General features: G+C 40.9%; 2 protein-coding genes across 2 annotated transcripts in view; one reads left to right on the top strand and one right to left on the bottom strand.

Moving 5' to 3' along the window:
• SLC11A2 (solute carrier family 11 member 2) overlaps positions 1-17,166 on the top strand; it is a 54,197-nt gene extending 37,031 nt beyond the window's left edge. Inside the window, exon 18 of the transcript XR_005984871.1 lies at positions 16,447-17,166. The gene's annotated coding sequence lies outside the window, so the exon portion shown is untranslated. The remainder of the gene's footprint in view (positions 1-16,446) is intronic.
• Positions 1,019-17,287, bottom strand: HIGD1C (HIG1 hypoxia inducible domain family member 1C). Its single transcript, XM_041736217.1, has 3 exons — positions 17,146-17,287; positions 11,468-11,602; positions 1,019-1,083 (listed from the first exon to the last, which is right to left on the bottom strand). The coding sequence occupies exons 1-3, from the start codon at positions 17,285-17,287 to the stop codon at positions 1,019-1,021; spliced, it is 342 nt and encodes a 113-aa protein (XP_041592151.1).
• Positions 17,288-21,233: the final 3,946 nt, after the last annotated feature.

Below are 21,233 nucleotides of genomic sequence, written 5' to 3'. Positions count from 1 at the left end.
TTAATTTTTAAAAAGATTTTATTTATCTATTCATGAGAGACACAGAGAGAGAGACAGAGACACAGGCAGAGGGAGAAGCAGGCTCCTCGTGGGGAGCCCGATGTGGGACTCATCCCAGGACCCCGGGATCAGGACCCGAGCCAAAGGCAGACGCTCAGCCGCTGAGCCATCCAGGTGCCCTGCAGACTTTAGATATTAAGTTGCAAAATTATATTGTTTTGTTATCAGACTTTTTAGCAATTTACCTTTGTGCTCCTAGATATACTTTCGAGAAGTATAAAAGTGAATACAAGGATATTTAAATGTTAAACATTTATGTTTGTGACTACATAGTCAAGTTTTTAGATAAGAGTGAGGTGCACAGTAGTAAACCAGATTTAAATAACAACATGACCATTCTCCTCTGATACAATTGTTTCCCATTCTCAAAAGGAATTTACAAAAGCTCTAATTACCTTGCCCTATTTGGAGAGAATTAGGTGATGAATAGAGTATCATATTTAATACAGATACAGATAATTTTTCTGTAGCCATTATATAACTAACTTCTAATTTTCAGATTAGTTTGGCATAATACAGATTATTTTCTGCCACTAACTAGAAAATAATAATTCTGAAAGAAAATCATGTCCTAGGTTCGGAAAGACAACGAGGATATTTTTGAGTTATAATTATTTGGAAATCAACTCTTTTTTTAATTTAATTTTTTTAAAAGATTTTATTTACTTATTCACAAGAGACACAGAGGCAGAGAGAGAGGCAGAGACAAGAGAAGCAGGCTCCATGCAAGGAGCCCGATAGGAGACTCCACCCTGAGACTCCAGGATCACGCCCTGAGCGGAAAGCACATGTTCAACCGCTGAGCCACCCAGGTGTCCCAGGAAATCAACTTTCGTAACAATTGAGACTTACTATATAAGGCTATGAGAATCCTGTCTCATACTTCTGTAGTATAATTTGCTACATATTGAAATTTTATTCTTCATAATAGTTTTTAGAAGTCTTCTTATGTGTAGCTTCATTTTTTGGACGCATTGAAGAATCTAGGTCTGATGTAATCCTTATACATAGAATAGAGAACACCTAGAAACAAAAAGATATAGATCAGTATGGTATCTATGGAAAACAAATGCTGAATTTCTTCCACTTGTATTTTTCCAAAACTATCCCTCAATTTAAGAATAAACAAACAAATCTTGTTAACTTTTGGCTTGGATCATTTAAGTAGCTCCAGACAAACCCAAAAAAGCCCTTTAAGATCAATATAAATCTAAATCCAAATGTATACTGTTAACTATGCCACCCTAGAATTTGAATTTAAAATATTGGTAAAAAAAGTTAGGGAATGGGAAGATTTGACTAGATGAGAAGATAGAAATAATAGACGCCTCAATTCAGCACACCTCTCTATTTAGTATCTACTTGTGCTCTGTGTCTCGAGGGAAACAAAGGTGAAGGGATTGAATCCTTGCTTCTGGAGGTTTACAGGCTAGTGGGTGAAATAGCTATGAGTTAAGGCATTGAGATAGATATCTATAGGTTTTTCACAAAGCCGTGGGCCCAGGGCCCAGGACCCAGGGCCTGGCAGAAAGGGATAGGCAGTCAGGGGAAATAGCCCTAGGGATAGAGTTGTTACCTCGACTTGCAGGAATGTTGACCAAAGTTCATACTCAAAGCCAGCTAAGGAGTCTGCTCACCTCCCACCCGTGGCCATATCAGTTATCAAGACATCAGCTCTCTAGTAGGTTGTCTAAACCAAATCCTATACTTCCTTTCCTTCTGCCTTTTTTTATCTGACGCCCGCTTGTTAGTGTCTTCAAAGAGTGCAAAGAGAAAAATGATCCATAAATTAGTTGTTCTTATCTGCACACCTTAGCCAAGTGAGGCAGCTGTCTGCACAGCCTTATTTCTAACCCAATAATAGTTACAATGGTCACAGATGAATCAAATCCAAAGCAAAAACATGTTTCCTTGAAGCATTGTGGCATCTATGGAATTAACATTTTCAGATGCAGAGAGAACTATAAAACTCATTTCCCTGTGCTTCTTAGACCCAAGATAATTCTTAACCTCTTGCCTACCTCATAAATGTTGGTATTCGCTGGAGTTCTGATCTCAGCTCTTTTCTCACTTCATTCATATCTGTTGCTTCACTGATAAGCACTTAGATCTCTCTTCTGAATGTGAGACCCATATATTCATTATGCTAGATGTGAAGTTTCCACACGCACAGATAGGTGGCCTCCAAACTTTTGAATTGTGCATAAATAAGTGGAGCATGCCCCTCAGAGTGTTCATTTATTTATAAACAATATAAGCGTACTGTGGCCAGTCTATATATGAGTAAAGCTTTTTTGTGTTTAAGATAAAAATATTTTCTTCCCACATACCCACACCCTAACTCTAACTCCTAGGGTATGAGTACTCTAATTTGGAGATGTCTACTCCAGGCACCTCAGTCAGTATAATATAAAATTAAGAGTTCAGGCTCTGGAGTAGATAGCCCATGAGATTGTAAGTAAGTTTTTCTTCTCTAAGCCTTCCTTTCCTTTTCTGGAAATGGGATTGTAACAGGACCTACCTCATAGGGTATTGTTGATAAAGACTTTGGTTTTTGTCCGGAGTTCCTGGCATAGAGCTTCTAAAATGCTTGGAATTTCCCAGGTGGAGAAATATCTGTATTACTTCATGGGGCCCTTGGATTATTCCTGAATTTATGTTAATGGGGTGACCCACGGTGGGCTCCTAGATAACTTCAGGATGTGGCTGGTTATGCCAGAAAGACCAACCATATGATTAAAGGGTTCTTAGGCCTTCAGGGAGGAGAATAGGACTGGAGATTGAGTTCTGTCATGGGGCCAATGATTTAGTCAATCATGCCTACATAATGAAACCACAGTAAAAACTCTGGATGCTGAAGCTCAGTAGAGTTTCTCAGTTTGTAAACACATGGATGTGCTGGAAGGGTGGCATCCCTGGTTCCATAGGGAGAGAGTATAAAACTAATAAAACTGTAATTGTTGGGGCCATGTGAGTGGCTCAGTCAGTTAAGTGTCTGCCTTCGGCTCAGGTCATGATCCAGGGGTCCAGGGATCCTTCGGCTCAGGTCATGATCCCAGGGCCTGGGATTGAGCCCCACATCAGGCTGCCTGCTCAGTGGGGAGCCTGCTTCTCCCTCTCTCTCAGCCCCCACACCCCTCCCCTTGTGCTCTATCAAATGAATACATAAAATCTTTTTAAAAAACAAACTGTAGTCATAAGTATAGAGCTTTCTGAGTTTGTAAGTTGTTCTAGTGAAATATCAAACCTGAGGAAGTCTTGGGAACCCCTGAATTTGCAGCCAGTTGGTCAGAAGTGCAGGTGGCCTGGGGACCCCCCAGTGCCTGGTGTCTGCAGTAACAGCAGTCTCTGGGAATGATTTCCTTAAACCTGTGGCATCTGAGGTGAGCTGCAGGTGGTTGGCATCACTATTGAATTGTATTTCAGCATACCAGGTGGTGTGAAAGAGGTATTTATTAAGATTAAATCACTGTAGGGATCCCTGGGTGGCTCAGCGGTTTAGCGCCTGCCTTTGGCCCAGGGCGTAATCCTGGAGTCCTGGGATCGAGTCCCACGTTGGGCTCCCAGCATGGAGCCTGCTTCTCCCTCCTCCTGTGTCTCTGCCTCTCTGTCTCTCTCTCATAAATAAATCTTTTTTTAAAAAAAGATTAAATCACTGTAGTATACACCTGAAACTAACATAACACATATGTTAACTATACTGGAATGAAATAAAAATATAATAATAATAAAGTTTACCTGCAAAAAAAAGATTAAATGAAATAGTGATATATAAAGCAGAATGGGTTGAACATCATAAACCCTCATTAACTATTAGCTATTATTGTTTTGTCCAACATGTACTTATCCTCCCACTAAACCTGTTCTTTCTCATTCTTTTTTTTTTTTTTTTTTTTTTTAATATATTCATGAGAGGCACACAGAGGCAGAGACACAGGCAGAGAGAGAAGCAGATTCCCTGCGAGGAGCCCAATGTGGGACTCGATCCCATGACCCCAGGATCATGCCCTGAGCCGAAGGCAGACGCTCAACCACTGAGCCACCTAGGCACCCCTTCATCATTCTTTTTTTTTTTTTTTTTTTTTAATTTATTCATGGGAGGCACACAGAGACAGAGACAGAGGCAGAGGGAGAAGCAGGCTCCATGCAGGGAGCCGACGTGGGTCTTGATCCCTATCTCCAGGATCACGCCCTGGGCTGAAGGCGGCGCTGAACCGCTGAGCCACCCGGGCTGCCCTTCTTCATTCTTCACATTAGTGAAAGGCACATCTTTTACCTGATTGCCCAAACCGAAACCTAGGAATCATCCTTGACTCCTCCTTCCTTCCTTCCTTTTCCCAAACACTTAGTTGCTGAATCCTGAATGTTTCTAGAACCCATCTCCTCTCCATTTTTACTATTACCGCTTTAATTCAAACCCAGTTCATCATCTAATTGACTTCGTCTTTGCTTTCTCCCCTGCTTTACAAATCATCTCTAATCATTTTCTTTTTCCTCTTTACATTTGTTTTTCATAGTGAAATATAATATGCACGGAAAATGGTAGACACAGTCTAAGTGACCAGATAACAAACAGTTGTAGAGTGAATACCTGGAGTTGTAGGTCACAAAATAGAATAGAGCAAGCGTCCTAGAAGCACCCAAGGTTTCCCTCTCTGACCACACCTCCCTCTCCTTTTCGTAGATAATCACTGTCCTGACTTTTATGATAGTAGTTTTTGTTCCTAGTGTGACCCTCTGTTTAAACAGTTTCATATTGCCTGTGTTTGAGCAGGCCTTTCTCAGCTGCCGTTCTGTCTACATTACTCCCCTCTTTAAATCTTTCACCGGCTCACAACATCTTGTTAATGCCTCGACTTGCAACCATATACATCTATTGGGGATTTGCTTTTATACCAGTTTAGCCAGGCTGTAACTTCTTTTTTTTTTTTTTCAGGATTCCCATCCCTGCATCTTTCTGGGTTAGTTTGGTTCATAAGAGACATTTTGCTTGAGATTTGAAGGTGAAGCAGCAGGAGCTATATTCTTTTTACGCTTGGAAGGCTTGGTGTGAGGTACCAGGTGCTGTTACCACTTACATGTTGTTTATCTGGTGGCTCACCTTGCCATTGCTAGGCATCAGTCAGACCCACAGATCCTTCAGCTCCTTCTCCATCTCCTCCCTTAGCTTCTTTGGCTCCTACGCTAGTGGATGAGCTCCATGATAGAGGGTACCAGCTTCTCCTACAGCTCACACCATGATCAAAGTTGGAGTCAGTAAGAGACTGACTCAGGTTCTCTTTGTGGGTTCTGGCTCTTCCTTGAAGATCCCAGTTTATTTTTCCTTCCCAACTGCTGCCTTGCTAACTTGAGGCTCCAGACTTAGAAACATAAGCAACAGTCTAACATGGACTGTTTACCCAGCTCTTAAAATTGGTTAAGGTCGTATTTCTATAATAAATCCCTTTTTATATCACTCCTAGTAGTTTTGCCCGACTGATAAAGATTTTAGTTACAGAACCTTCCAGAGGAACATAACCATGAGGGTAGATTCTCTGAATTGGTTCTGTGTCATCTGCTGATTGGATTTAAAGATATTAATGGCCTTTTTTTTTTTTTTCAGTAGTACAGAGGATGCTAACTGTCCATGGCATGCAGTAGTAAAACTTTTTTTTTTTTTAAGATTGTCACCTATAGATAACCTTAATCAGGTGCCTATAGAAAACAGGCTTTGGGGGACACCTGGGTGGCTCAGTGATTGGGCGTCTGCCTTTGGCTCAGGGCATGATCCCGTGGGCCCCACATCGCGCTCCCTGCATGGAGCCTGCTTCTCCCTCTGCCTCTGAGAGTCTCTGCCTCTCTCTGTGTGTCTCTCATGAATAAATAAATAAAATCTTTAGAAAAATAAAGGACCACGCCAATGACCTCATTTAAAAAAAGAAACAGGGCAGCCCGGGTGGCTCAGCGGTTTAGTGCCACCTTTGGTCCAGGGCGGGATCCTGGAGACCCGGGATTGAGGCCCACGTAGGGCTCCCTGTGTGGAGCCTGCTTCTCCCTCTGCCTGTGTCTTTGCCTCTCTCTCTAATAAATAAATAAAATCTTAAAAGAAGAAAGAAAGAAAAGAGAAAAGAAAAGAAAGAAAAGAAAAAAGTAAAGAAAAGAAAAGAAGAAAAGAAAAGAAAAAGAAAGAAAAAGAAAGAAGAAAGAAAGAAAGAAAGAAGAAAGAAAGAAAGAAAGAAAGAAAGAAAGAAAGAAAGAAAGAAAGAAAGAAAAGAAAGAGGCTTTGGGTGATGAGGTATTTACTCTTACAGAACATTTAATGGAAATAAGGAGTGTAATTAGGTTGGTTTCTTCTAAGTGTACTGGAGAACTTTGGAAAACAAAATGAACAAAATGAAGCTCCAAAACAAAGTTCAGGGCTTCTGACTCCTTAATCCAGGTCCTGTGAAGGGACCTGAAAACTTTATGACTTTCCAGAAAGGAACTCAGCTCCCATAGCTGTGAGGCTGATATTTTTGAAAAACATCCACAGAAACTAATCCTGTTAGTGATTAATCACAACAATAATAAAATTCCCAACCTCACAAAGTTAAGGCATTGCTTTGGAAAGAGTGGGATCCTAAAAATTAGGATGGGAACATATGGGCAGGTTTCAGTGAAATGGGGTCCTGAACTCCTGTATCTGACTGAGACTGCTTTCCACTCCTTCCTGAGAATGACTCAAACTTGGACTGAGAGGTAATCTCCACTAAATGAAGTTGAAACGCCAGAGCTTTCTTGGTATACTTCCAGGGTACAGCAGTGATTCTGTACTGGCAGTCATTCTTCTTTACAGGGGCAGTTTCCCCAGGGAAATCTGGCAATGTCCGGAGGCATTTTTGGTTGTCACACTGGAGGTGGGTGGGTGCTATTTGCATCTACTGGGTAGATGCCGGGGATGCTGCTAAACATCCTGCAATGCACAAGACAGCCCTCCACAACAAAGAATAAGCAGTCCGAAATGTCGGTAGTACTGAGATTGAGAAACTTTGCCATTTAGGAAGGTGTCCAAAGGCTTGGGAGATTGGGATGTTAAAGTGGGTTTATCCTGCTCACTCATCTCCTAAATATATCTATTTCTTTCCCCGAGGCTGTGAGAAATAACATTTGTGAAGGGAGCCGCTGATATCCTTAGAGAGTTCTGTGGTGACTACCTTCTGTAAGACAGAATTGACGGTGGGAATTACCGGGCTCTCTGAATTCAGTGGAGATGATGGGATCCTGAGTGGCAGGGGTCAAGTGTCATCACTTAGTTGACAAAGACAAGGAAAGTATGATTACTGTAATGGGCAGCAAAGACTAAACAGTAATCAGCATAGTCTAAGCCACAAAAGTCTTTGGCATTGGCCAAAGATTATGGTGTCCCTAGAGTTGAAAATAGTGGGGAGCAGATAAGCAGGAAAACTCTAGGTTTGGTGAGTGGAAGTTTCACTTGAATCATCACAGTAGACAGCCATGGCCCCCTGACCAATTCCCAGATTTGAGTCGCTTCACAGACCCAGAGTCCCTTGAATAAAGCAAAGATCACATCTCCTTAAGACCCTGTTGCACAGCCAAAAATGTAAATACTGTTAGTACTTCATTTCACCTTCCCTAGTGAGATCTGTGACCGTTCACCAAGGTGCCTGTGCACAAGGAAGGGAAAATAATCTCCATTTGTAGGAGATTATTATTAAATATTGGTTCTGAATTGATACTAATGCCTGGAGAATTAGAGTGGTCTAGCAGTCAAGCTAGGAGTTTATCGAGGTCAGGTGGTCAGTAGAGTTTTGCTTTGGGTCCATTCTCTTGGTGGGTCCCTGAGTTATTTCCCCAGTTCTGGAATGTGTAATTGGAATGGACAAACTCAGCAACTGTCAGAATCCTCACATCGGTTCCCTGACCCGTGGTGTAAGGGCTATTATGGTCAGGAAAGCTAACTGTAAGCCATTCTACTTGCCTCTATCTACCAAAGAGTAAAAACCAAAGCATTACTGCATTACCAGTTGGATTGTAGAGAATAGTGCCATCATCAAGGACTTTAAAGATGCTTGGGTGGTGATTCCTACAAGATACCCATTCAATTTGCCTCTTTGGCCAGAAGACAGATGGAACTTGGAGAATGATAATAGATTTCTATTAAATAATCAGGTCGTCACTCTGATTGGAGCTGCTGTCCAGGTATGCTTTCTTTGCTAGAGCATATCAGTACAAATGTATTTGCTATTTGGTTTGCAGCTATTAATCTAGTTGATTGTTTTTTTCTGTATACCTTTTTTTAAAAATTTTATTTACTTATTCATGAGAACCAGAGAGAGGCAGAGACATAGGCAGAGGGAGAAGCAGGCTCCATGCAGGGAGCTCGACATGGGACTCGATCCCAGAACTCCATGATCACGACCTAAGCCAAAGGCAGATGCTCAACCACTGAGCCACCCGGAGCCCCGTTGATATACCTTTTAATAAAGACAGTCAGAAGCAGTTTGCTTTCACATGGTTGGGCCAAGAGTATACTTTCACTATTCAGTCTCAGGGCTGCCTAAAGTCTCTAGTCGATGCCATAACCTAGTCTGCAAGGACCTTGATCAACTCTCCAATCCATAGGATATCACGTTAGTCCATAGCATCCATCTGACCTATTAAGTGGAAATTCGGTTTCTACTATACAAAAGTAGAGGAAGGAGGTAAGTGTCTGGAATGCATATCTTCTGGGGGCATTTTTTTAGTACTCCCATGTCCTGTGATTAAAGACACTGGAAAACTCTACCCAGTACGAGCAGGATGGCTAATGACTAGGCCATTTAGGAATGAAGGTATGGGTCACCATGCCAAATAACCATGAATAGCCAAGGTGCTTGCTGAAGGCAAACGGAGTATGAAATGGCTAGTGGAAGAACATGGTTATAACACCAGCCATGACCATCCGGCCAGTTGTAGAAACAAAGTTTGGTAGCTATAAATATTCCTTCCTTATTTTGTTTTTTTTTTTATTTTTTTTTTTCAATTTATTCATTTATGATAGTCACAGAGAGAGAGAGAGAGAGGCAGAGACACAGGCAGAGGGAGAAGCAGGCTCCATGCACCGGGAGCCCGATGTGGGACTCGGTCCCGGGTCTCCAGGATCACGCCCTGGGCCAAAGGCAGGCGCCAAACCACTGTGCCACCCAGGGATCCCTTCCTTCCTTATTTTGATTTGAATACATTTGTGTATACATTAACCATTTTTTCTCCTATTTGCCACTTCCATTTATCTACCATCGAATGTAAGAACTGTTAATAATAGTTATCCTTATATTTCAGGATTTAGCTTACAGGATATCCAAGGGGAATGTGACTCTGCTCAAAGACAAATCAGCACCACTCAAAGATAGATAAAGGGACTTTGTATCCTCTTTTGGGAGAGAATTAGCATGTTTTTGGTTATACATTGGATTGTTGATTTTGCCATTGTCTTTATTTCAAAGTTAAGTGTATTAAAAGAGGTGTGTATAGATGCCAAGGTGACAAGGGGGAGACAATGGTGAATTTGTATTGTGTCAAACTATATATTTTCCAGAATTCCTTTCCTTTTATTCCCTGAGTTATTACAGATGGGACATTTTGCATAAGATCTATAAGGTAGAAGTGAAGCAGCAGCCAAAGTCATTTGTGTTTGGAAGGCAGTATTGCAGCATATCTTTGCTCATCTGCTGGTCCACTTTGTTGGCATGTGGCAACAACTCGGAGTACAGCTACTGTGGCTTCTGCTGAATTTCCTCCTTCACCTTTTCTGACTCCTTGGCCAGATTCATGTTTAGTTCCAAGATGAAGGGCATCATTTTTCCCCTCTGTCACTCCCACCCTCAAATTTAGAGGCTTAGAAATGGTGAGAAATCCACAAGGGTTCCAAACAGTCCATCCTGTGTGTTCCACCTCACCCTTGCAGGTTTTGGATTTTTCTGTTTCCCTCAGTTTACATATCCTTGTTCATTCTCAGTGCTTGCTCTGCTCACTTCAGGCCCCAAGTACTGATATATACGCAGTGGCCTCACAATTACATAATTCCACAATTACATAATGCCTATAATAAATCTCTTATGATATATTACTACTAGTAGCTCTGCTTGATTGATTCACTTACCACCAAGCTACGTGGAGTTCGACTAATGTGCCATGCTTCTGGGCCTTTGTTTTTTCCTCTGTCTAGAATCCTGATCTCCTCTGCCTAGCTAATTCTTGCATCTGCTTGGCTCATATAGTTTACATCCTTAGAGAAGCTTCCCCTGGACTCTAAGCACTAATTAAATGCCCCCCTCTTTGTTCTTGTGCTTCCATAGCAACCTGTGCTATCCCTGTCATAGTATCTATGACTTTATACTGTCTTTTGTTCTTGGTTGATCTCCCTAAGGAGACTAAACAATTTGAGGGTAGGGACTGAGTCTTATCTCTGTATCTCTAGACTGGTACGGTGCCTGGCACATAGCAAGTGCTCAATAGATGTTTGCTAAAATAGATGAAAATGAGCACTTTCATTTTGTAGTGGAGTTCCTTGTATTTTGTTCAACACCTGCATAGCACAGCTCATGGTTATAAGATAATTACCATGTAACTCCCTATAGGCAAGCCTCACACCCATCAGTCCATAATCCTAGAGCTACTCTTAGGCAGACTCTACTTTGCACAGCATGAAGGAGACCTAAGAACACTGTGACTTGTTCTCATTATTGTAGACAACAAGGAAGTTAGATAATTTAGGCCCCAAAATGGACTTCTTGTTAGAACTATCTGATTTAGCCGTTGATATAACCAGAATTAACCAGATAATTTTATACCTGCTCTTTGGATTCGACTGTGTTAAGTATTGCTTAATTTATAGACTAATTTTAAAAAGGTTTGCCTAATGCTCAGGCTGGGAATAAAAGGAGAACAGTTGTTGAGACTTGTGGACTCTAAAAATGTATTCTTCCCAGTTAAACTACATTAATAATTATATCTGCTGTTCAAGTAGGCTGGGAACTATGCTGCACTTAGGTGAGCAATAAAAGCTGGAATCTAGAACCAGTACTTTCGTTGGGTTATGTAGGGTACAAACTATTCACTGCTCCTTTCACTATTCAAGATAACAGAACCCATAACCTAGGTCTCTACCTTTTCTAAATCAAATTATCTACCTTTTAAAAATATTTTTAGGTATAATTGATCTACAACATTTTATGAGTTTCAGGGCTCCAGTAATGATTCATTATTTGCATATATTGTAAGGATCACCACAGTAAATCAGTTAACAACTGTAACCACGAATAGTTCCAGAATTTTTTCTTGTGATGAGAACTTGATCTTGACCCAATACTCATTTTCTAATATGATTGAATAAAATAAATTAAAAATTCTCAAAGACAGCTGAACATAAGACACAAATTAAGTAGGTTACCTAGAGTCACAGCTCCTACAACAAATCCTTGGGCAGCAACTCTCATGTGAATAAGATGGATGGACATTTTCTGATCTTTTCTGTACTTTAACTTGTAAAGACCATAGGACACCACAGTCAGAAAGCCTGCTATTCCTGTGAATTAAAAAAGTAGAGGTTATGTAAATAGTAGACTAGAGTCCCCAAGATTTAGAGAGCCGAAAAGAAGACTGTACTTGGATCAGTACTTGGAACATAAGCAGGCAAGATACCAAAGAATACTTTAAGAAGAACCATGCTGAATTTGATCCACCAGGTTTTTAAATAGACCCTTAACACTTATGGATTCAATATTTTCAGTTTTGACTCTTCCCAGAAAATCCTGAATTATGTAATTTCTAATGTTCCTGGGGCGTGATTTCATATTGTGCATCGTGAAAGGTTTTTATTTGGGGGCAAGTCACTAAGCCAGTGAGCAAACCAACCAAACATCCCAGCACCTATTGCTTTCAAATGTTTGGTTTTACTCCTCTCTACTTGTTATCAAATCAGGAGTAAATCTAGTAAAGAGATAAAAATTTTGATCTATAAAAATGAGATTTAAATTTTAATGAGATAGGGCAGCCCGGTGGCGCAGCGGTTTAGCGCCGCCTGCAGCCCGGGGTGTAATCCTGGAGACCCAGGATCGAATCCCACATCGGGCTCCCCGCATGGAGCCTGCTTCTCTCTCTGCCTGTGTCTCTGCCTCTCTTTCGCTCTCTCTGAATAAATAAATAAATAAATCTTTAAAAAAATAATAAATAAATAAATTTTAATGAGATAAAAAGGTGTGAATATTTGCACAAGAAGTATGTGACTCCACAAAGAACTGTGACTCTAGAAAACTCCAGAAGCACACACAAGTATTTCTGTATTCCCTATGGAATAGTGAATATACTGCTGTGACAACCAAAATCCTACATAATTGGCCCTAAACATAGTAAACTGATCAACTGAATAGGAAAGATTCTAGAAAGAGATTTAAAACTCTGTGAGAAAAAAATAATAAAATTAAAAAAAAACTCTGTGAGAACTTAATTTATGACAAATCAAATAACCAAATAACAAATAAAGGAATAGTGATTTAATATATACCGTTGGTACAATTTTCTGGTATGGAGAACTTGGATTTGTATCTCACATCAGACCCTATAAAAAATTCTGAATTAAGTGTAAAAACAAAACAAAAATATCAAAAACTAGAATAAAACAGAATAGCATATTCATAGCATCTAAAAGAAGGTAAAGTAGGGACGCCTAGGTGGCTCGGTGGTTGAGCAACTGCCTTAGGCCCAGGGCGTGATCCTGGGGTCCTAGGATCAAGTCCCACATCCGGCTCCCTGCATGGAGCCTGCTTCTCCCTCTGCCTGTGTCTCTGCCTCTCTCTGTGTGTCTCTCATGAATTAATAAATAAAATATTTTAAAAAATATTTAAATAAAAGAAGATAAAGTAGACAAGAAAATGACAAAGACAAAATGCCATATTTTGACATAAGAGTAGAGAAGATTGGGATTCCCTGGGTGGCTCAGCGGTTTAGAGCCTGCCTTTGGCCCAGGGTATGATCCTGGAGATGAGGGATCGAGTCCCACATCAGCCTCCCTGCATGGAACTTGTTTCTCTTTCTGCCTGTGTCTCTGCCTTTCTCTGTGTGTGTGTGTGTGTGTGTGTGTGTGTGTCTCAGGAATAAATAAAATCTTTTTAAAAATTAAAAAAAAAAAGTAGAGAAAAATTTGCATAATAAAAGCATGGGTCTATTTTGGGGGTTCTCTCTTCTATCTTGTTGATCTGTTTATCCCTCCAGCAGCACTACACTGTCTTCGTTACTATAGCCATATAGTACACCTCAATATCAGGTACAGTGATTTCTCCCACTTTATCCTTTTTTTTTTTTTTAATTTTTTAAGATTGTTTTAGTCATTCTAGGACTTCTTTTTTTTTTTTTTTTTTTAAGATTTATTTATTTATTCATGAGACACACACAGAGAGAGGCAGAGACACAGGCAGAGGGAGAAACAGGCTCTTTGCAGGAGCCTGATGTGGGACTGGATCCCAGACCCTGGGATCACGACCTGAGCCCAAGGCCCGCTGAGCCACCCAGGTGTCCCCATTCTAGGACTTCTGCCTTCAGATGTAAATTTTAGAATAAGAATAAGCTTGTCTTATCTATGAAAAACCTTGCTGGGATTTTGATAGGAATTACATGAAACCTATAGATCAATTTGGGGAGAACTGACATATATTCTTTATACTTATATGTGTAATCTTCTTTACTGTATATTTAGTATATTTATACTACATGTAGTCTTTATATTTATTTAGGTCCTTTCTGATTTCTTTCATTAACATTTTGTAATGAGCATACAGATTATATACATGTTAAGCATGTATCTAAGCATTTAATTTTCTTTGGAGTGATTGTGAATGGTGCTGCGGTTTTTTGTTTTTGTTTTTTTTAAAGATTTTATTTCTTTATTCATGAGAGACACAGGAAGAGAGGCAGAAACATAGGCAGAGGGAGGAGAAGCAGGCTCCATGCAGGGAGCCCGATGTGGGACTCCATCCCAGGAATCCGGGATCACGCCCTGAGCCAAAAGCAGACGCTCAACCGCTGAGCCACCCAGGTGTCCCAGCAGTTATGTTTTTAAATCTTTTTTTTTTTAAGAATTTTATTTTTTATTTTATTTATGATAGTCACAGAGAGAGAGAGAGAGGCAGAGACACAGGCAGAGGGAGGAGAAGCAGGCTCCATGCACCGGGAGCCAGACGTGGGATTCGATCCCGGGTCTCCAGGATCGTGCCCTGGGCCAACGGAAGGCGCCAAACCGCTGCGCCACCCAGGGATCCCCCAGCAGTTATGTTTTTAGTTTAAGTTTCCATATGTTTGTTGTAATATATAGATATGCGATTGATATTTACGTAGGATGGCAAGTTTTGATTAATTATTTTGGCACATGTGTGTTTTTATGGGTGGGTGAGGATATATTTATTCTTTTTGAGTCCATTTAATAGATGGAAGAGAGTAATTGCATTTACATGTACATTTTATAGTCTGATTAGCACATGAAATAAAAATTAAAATGACAAAAATAGCAAAAAACAATAATAAAACAATGGTAGGCACATTGACAAACAGGTACGATGCTGAAAGCTCTGTAAGTTTAGCCAAATCTTAAGAACCCTGGAAATATACAATAAGTGGTATTAAACTGAATGTGCTTCCTGCCTTGGAAATTCATATTCCAAGGAAATAAGTAAAAGAAACATTGAGGGGTTGACACAAAGATGTTTATGGCTACAGTAGGTATGAAGAAAAACTGAACAAGAACAACAAAAACTGAACAACAACAAACTGAAATGGCCTTTCGGAGGAAAAAATAGCTATCGAAAAAATTATGGAAGTACACAGAAATGTACATATGAAAATGTTAAGTGAAAGGAGCAAAAACAAGTCATCAACACAGAATTTCAATATGTATACAGTGTATGCACAGACCCTAACAGTGATCATATGACAGTTTTAAACAATATAAATAGATTATAATGATGGAAGTTGTTTAAGATAAATAAAAATGTTCTGTAAATTCTCTGCACAGGGCACTCTCGTATAGCAGGAAAGACAAAGTAGATATTACTAGAATAACAATAGCTAAACTATTCAACAATATTTATTCAAATTTTATCATTTATTTTTCTAGCAAAAACTTGATTCTTTCCCCTTATCAAATCAAGGCTCTGTTCTTAGTTAAATTGATTTTGTTTCCTTTGGAGATTAAAGTCAGAACCTCTACTGTTTTCCATATAGTGTCTCTGTGGTTTGTATGTAATTGAATTTGGCTAGAAACACTTTTATCTTTCTACTTTAATCACCCTAAATGTCTCTGGAAAAATAATTTAATTTATGATAGGCAGAGTGATTAATCTCTGTTTATGATAGTGATCTGTTCAAGTGGCACCAAGTTTTGAGTTGTTTTTCTAGTTAAAAATGCTAAGGAAGATGAATTAATCACCATAACATTATTTGCTTCTATTTCTTATGGGTGCTATTATCAAATTTTAATCAAATAAAAGTAAAATAATCAGCATATTACTGTAAAGCAAAATTTTGATTCTTTTTTATATACAAATAATGACACTTATGAAGTTGCTAGATTTGCAGGGACAGTGGAAACCTAACGACATACTATCCAGAAGGTTTTGTTTTGTTTTTTTAATAAATAAAAAAGATTTTATTCATTTATTCACAAGAGATGCAGAGAGAGAGGCAGAGACATAGGCAGAGAGAGAAGCAGGCTCCATGCAGGGAGCTCGATGTGGGACTCGATCCCTTGACTTTGGGATCACACCCTGAGTCAAAAGCAGATGCTCAACTGCTGAGCCACCCAGGCGTCCCTCTCCAGAAGGTTTTAAGGTATTAATCACTTCTGTAAGTTTAACTATTACATAATGTAAGTCTCATTTAAATAAGTTATTTTAGTAGTTTCCAGACCAAATGAACACCAGGAAAGAGTCAAGGCTGCAGTGTGTAATAATGCTTAGATCAGCTTTAGCATCCAAAAGAAGAAAGAGAAAGCTTAGATTTTATTTTTAAAGAGTTTCTTTATTTTTAAAGATTTTATTTATTTATTATTTATTTATTCATGAGAGACACAGAGCAAGAGAGAAAGAGACAGAGACACAGGCAGAGGGAGAAGCAGGCTGAGAGCAGAGCGTGACATGGGACTCGATCCCAGGTCTCCAGGATCACGCCCTGGGCTGAAGGTGGCGCTAAACCGCTGAGCCACCCGGGCTGCCAAAAGCTTAGATTTTAAAAATGATATTGATGCTTAGATTCTGTGTTTGTTTTTTTTAACGTCCACATACATACAGTGTTTGTTCTAAATGTAAACATAGTAAGACTATGCTGGGAAAGGATAAAGAGGCTGACTCCAGGTCTAATTATAATAACATTTCTTTAATCTAGAGTTTGCTTAACCATCAACCTCAACATCTGGAACACATCAGGGAACCAGCAAAAAGGGCCATTGAACATGACCATCACAAAGTGCATGCTCTGAGATGTGCAGAGAGGTCGGTAGCCCTCGCTTTCATTCAGAGCTTCTTTGCTCTGAAGTGACTGACAATTCCTTTAAACTTTGTATCTACTTCTGGTGCCACAAAATACTAGGAGCAGAAGTTTTTTATTGTACTCAACCTCAATGGAAGGGACAGAAAAATCTGTAAACGTCAGACACAAGAACTTAAAGATTGGAGTTAGAGGACAGAGAGACGTATCCATCGCGGTCACTAACAGACTTTCAATGTAATAAGCTGCTGCTGCTGCTGCTGCTGCTGCTGCTGATCTGGAGTCAACACAGAAGCGTTACAGTTCGTCCAGTCTACTCCGGTTAGAGTAGTTCGGAATTAGTGATCTGAGTTAGACCTCTAATGGAGAGGGGCTAAATAAATACGATTTGACACTTCATGATAATAATAATAGCTAACATTTACTGGGGATTTGCCGTATACCAGAAATTGTGCTGAAAGTTTCACTCACCTGGAGGGGGTTGGCTTCAATTACCTGAAAAAAATCGATGACCTAAAACAATTCGTTCCTCAAAGTACCGGGTAAGGCGTTGTTATTACCGACAGTTCTCAGCGTCCAGTCAAGGCCTGCACTTACCCACGGGGACAAAGGGAGAGTCTCTAGATTTCCTGATCAGTCGGGAGAGTTGGCCTTCTTCCTCGTCCGCTGACCACTGGTTATCTGAAGACATTTTTCTCTCTAGTAACAGGAGGGGATAAACGTGGTTGCTGGAAATCATTAAAAATCCATTTACAAAAAATAAAATAAATAAAAATCCATTTCCTCTCCTAATATGTTGTTGATTATGTGTTCGTCTGTCCTCAGTTTGCTTGATCTGCCTGTCTGCTCAGTTGAACAGTCATGTTTCCTTCACCCTTTTCATTATGGAATCCTTCCATTTTGTTTGGGGTAAGAGGTAAAAGTGAAGAGGAGAGGATAATCAGATTCCATGAATACAGAGTAAAGACCGATCCTAAGTGGGTTATTCAGTCTCCTTTCACTGCTCAGCATTTGAGATCATCGGGAACCTCAGAACTTCCTCCACAAAGCGAGAATACTTTTACAAAATATATTTTACAGGATGATGGCAGTGCCAACATGGGCAAAATTGCCTCCCAATTTACAGGTGATGGAAGAATGCTCACTGCGGTTCTTCGGAATGTGTCAGGCATTATATAAAGTCCTTCCGAGATTTACCAAGCACCGATCACGTACAGGTGCTATGCTAGACGATGGGGAAAATCTTCCCTGTCCACACAGGAATGAGGAAGCTCGCAAGAGCAGCTATAATCCCAATCACCCTGGTTTAGCAAGCACGTCAGCCCGCAGCTGTGCAACCCACCATTTTCACCTAAAAATTCAAGTATGAGGGCTTCATCCTATGAATGAGCTTTCAGCAGAAGATGTGACACGGTAAGTGGCGGAAGCACCATACCTTGGGCGGACCCGCCACCTGCCGCCTGTCCCCTGGTGTTCCCGGAGCAGGAAGCTGTGGATCAGAAGAGGCTTTGTAAGGCCAGCGCGTGTCTGTGCAGTTTCCCACTGATGACGACGGGAAAGCCCAGGGACCCCCCCATCCCGGCAGGCGTGGCCCGCTGGCACTGGCCCAGGTTTCCACATCCCCTGCTTGCAAGCTCACGGTACCGACCTGGACACGGACACTGGGGGTTCCGAGGTACGAAGGAGACGTGAAGGCTCTGAAGAAGCTGCTTTTATTGAATTCTGCCTTGGGGAGCTCCCAGCTTCCCTCTGCGGCTGCGACCCCACTCCCTGATCCGGGCCCCCGTCAGGCAGAAAGCGGGCCACGGTCCCTGCCCTGGGCCGGCGGCCGGGCCACCGTTAGCCAGAGGCCACGGTGCTTGTCTGGAAAGCGTAGGCACGTGCTGGAGGGGCACCCGCCGGGCCCTGAGGCCAAGGCTGGGCGAGGAAGGGGCCCGCGTGGGCCCGGAGCGTGGAGCTGCGTGGCTCCGGCCCCCGGGGTGGACGCTGCTTGTTGGAGCTCCGGCCTGCGGCCACAGGACACCTAGGCCTTCCTGGCTTTGTCCTTGCAGCTTCAATTTTTAAAGATCATTTCAAATTTACAGAGAAGTGCCCGGGATACCACAAAGAATTGCACGTCCGACACCCAGATGCCCTTCTGTTAAGAGTTCAGGCACATTTGCTTCATCTTCTTTTTTCCCCTCAAGAAAAGTTTCTCCCTTTCTTCCTGAGAACCTACTGAGAACAAGTTGCATACTGATGTGCCCTAACCCCTAAAAACTTTTGCAAAAAAAGAAAAAAAAAAACTTTCGCAGACGTTTGGGGCATTCTTTTGCGTAGCCATAGTACAAAGGTCAGAATCAGAATATTAGGGACGCCTGGGGGTGGCTCAGAGGTTGAGCGTCTGCCTTTGGTTCGGGGATGATTCCAGGGTGCCAGGATCGAGTCCTGCACTGGGCTCCCCGCAGGGAGCCTGCTGCTCCCTCGGCCTGTGTCTCGGCCTCTCTCTCTCTCTGGGTCGCTCATGAATAAATAAATGTTTTATTTATTCGTTTATTTTATTTATTCATGAGCGGCCCAGAGAGACAGGCAGAGACAGGCCCAGGGAGCAGCAGGCTCCCCTGCAGGGAGCCCGATGCAGGACCCTATCACGGGTCTCCAGGATCAGGGCCTGGGCTGAAGGTGGCGCCAAACCGCTGAGCCACCCAGGCTGCCCAATAAAATATTTTTTTAAAAAATCAGAATGTTAGTATTGCCATAATATTGTAATCAAAAGATTTATTCATATTTCACCAGTCAAGGTCCCAATGATGATCTTAATGACAAATTTTTTTCCTAGTCTAAAATTCTTTAAAAATATGTATGTATTTTTAAAGCTGTTCAGCTGCACTGGTGAGGGCGATCTTTATTCAGGCTACCAATTCAAATGCGAATCTCTTAGGAAACAGCCTCACAAACACGCCCAGGGATAATGTTTTAGCAGCTATCTAGGCATCCCCGGGCTGAATCAAGTTGACCTATAAAGTGAATCAGCACAATCTTCTTTTGTCTCATGATTCTGATATTTTGCTAATGCAGGCCAGTTATTTTTTAGGATGTCTCTCAATTTCGTTGTTTGATACTTTCCCATCATCGGGTGAGGTTATACATTTTTGGCATAATACCGCAGAAGTGACGCTGTGTCCCTGGTGTGCAGTGTCAGAGGCACGGAAGTTAGCTTGTCTGGTGGTAGTAACTTCGATCCACTCTCATTTGGGTATCTAACAATGGATTATCCAAAGGAGAGAAAGCCCTGATATGTAATATTTGCCACTTTCCATGGTATAAATATTCCATAATGGCCAATTTCAAGCTACTGTTATGTCATCACTGAGCACAAAATTGGGAAGAGATGTGCCGCCCCTGAGTTGGTTGTGAGTGGACTCTGGCGTACTACAATTGCCTTCCAATTTCTCCACTGCAAAGTTACTATTTTTCTCCCTTTATACTGAATAAGTATTTTATGAGGAGATACTTTAATAGTAAACAAATATACTTTTATTTATCAGACTTTTACCTATTAATTTCAGCATCCATTGATGATCTTTGCCTGAATCAATTAATATTATGTTTGCCAGGTGGTAATTTTCTAAATCCATCATTCTTTTTAGGTTTTTCAGTTGGCATTGTAATATAAGGAATTGCTTTGCTTTCCTATTTATTTTATTTTTTAAACTTTAAAAATATATTTATTTATTCATTTATTTATTTATTTATTTATTTGAGAGAGAGAGAGAGCCCAAGAGTATGTGAATGGGAGAGGGGGGAGGAGCAGAGGGAGAGAGAATCCCAAGCAGACTCCTCATTGAGCCTAACACGGGGCTTGATTCCCATGACCCTGAGGTCATGACTTGAGCTGAAATCAAGAGTTGAATGCTCAACTGACTGATCAACCCAGGTGCCTCCCCTATGTATTTTATTTCTTTCCTATTTAATTATTAATTTATTTATATCAATTTGAACTCATGAATTTCTATTTTATTCAGTGGCTTATAATCCGTTACTATCATTATTTATTTTGATGGTCACATTGTCCCAGATTTGGCTAGTGGGAGCCCCTTCAAGTTGGCTTCTATGTCCTATTGATATGACCCCATCATTCTTCAAACATTCTTCTTTATATTCTGGCATAACAAGATGTTCCAGGCTAAACTTGTGCTTTTTCTGCCCCAGCCTTGAAATCAGCCATTTCTTTGAGAAGTCCGGATTCATTTTAATAGAGAATGATATTTAGAAACTAAGTTCTGGGCATTAGAGGTGTTCATTGTTACTGGAGTATCATTACTTCTAGGCCCTCTCAGCAGACAGAACTAAGATTTATATCTATGTGTGTTTCTATTCCTATGTATCTGTCTACATTAAAATCATGAGTTGAGGGCAGCCTGGGGGGCTCAGTGGTTTAGCACCACTTTCGGCCCAGAGCGTGATCCTGGAGACCCAGGATCGAGTCCCATGTTGGGCTTCCCTGCATGGAGCCTGCTTCTCCCTCTGCCTGTGTCTCTGCCTCTCTCTCTCTCTCTCTCTCTTTCTCTCTCTCTCTGTCTCTCATGAATAAATCTTTTTTTTTTCATAAAATCTTTTTTTAAAAAAATCATGAGTTGATAGTAACATCTCCAAGTTCAACCTAACTCCACAGGGTTCATTCTAGTCTTCTTTTCATATTTATG

The sequence above is a fragment of the Vulpes lagopus genome, chromosome 21 (assembly GCF_018345385.1).
Source record: "Vulpes lagopus strain Blue_001 chromosome 21, ASM1834538v1, whole genome shotgun sequence".
Classification (NCBI taxonomy): Eukaryota; Metazoa; Chordata; class Mammalia; order Carnivora; family Canidae; genus Vulpes; species Vulpes lagopus.
This window is presented reverse-complemented; position numbering and strand designations above follow the sequence as displayed.

Bases quoted from the DNA above. Each gene is read 5' to 3' on its own strand.
- HIGD1C (XM_041736217.1), bottom strand. From the start codon at position 17,287: ATGATTTCCAGCAACCACGTTTATCCCCTCCTGTTACTAGAGAGAAAA. The intron at 11,603-17,145 runs GTAAGTGCAGGC...TTTAATTCACAG, and splicing joins CTCTCCCTTTGTCCCCGTGG to GAATAGCAGGCTTTCTGACT. The intron at 1,084-11,467 runs GTAACCTACTTA...TTTTGTTTCTAG, and splicing joins TGTAGGAGCTGTGACTCTAG to GTGTTCTCTATTCTATGTAT.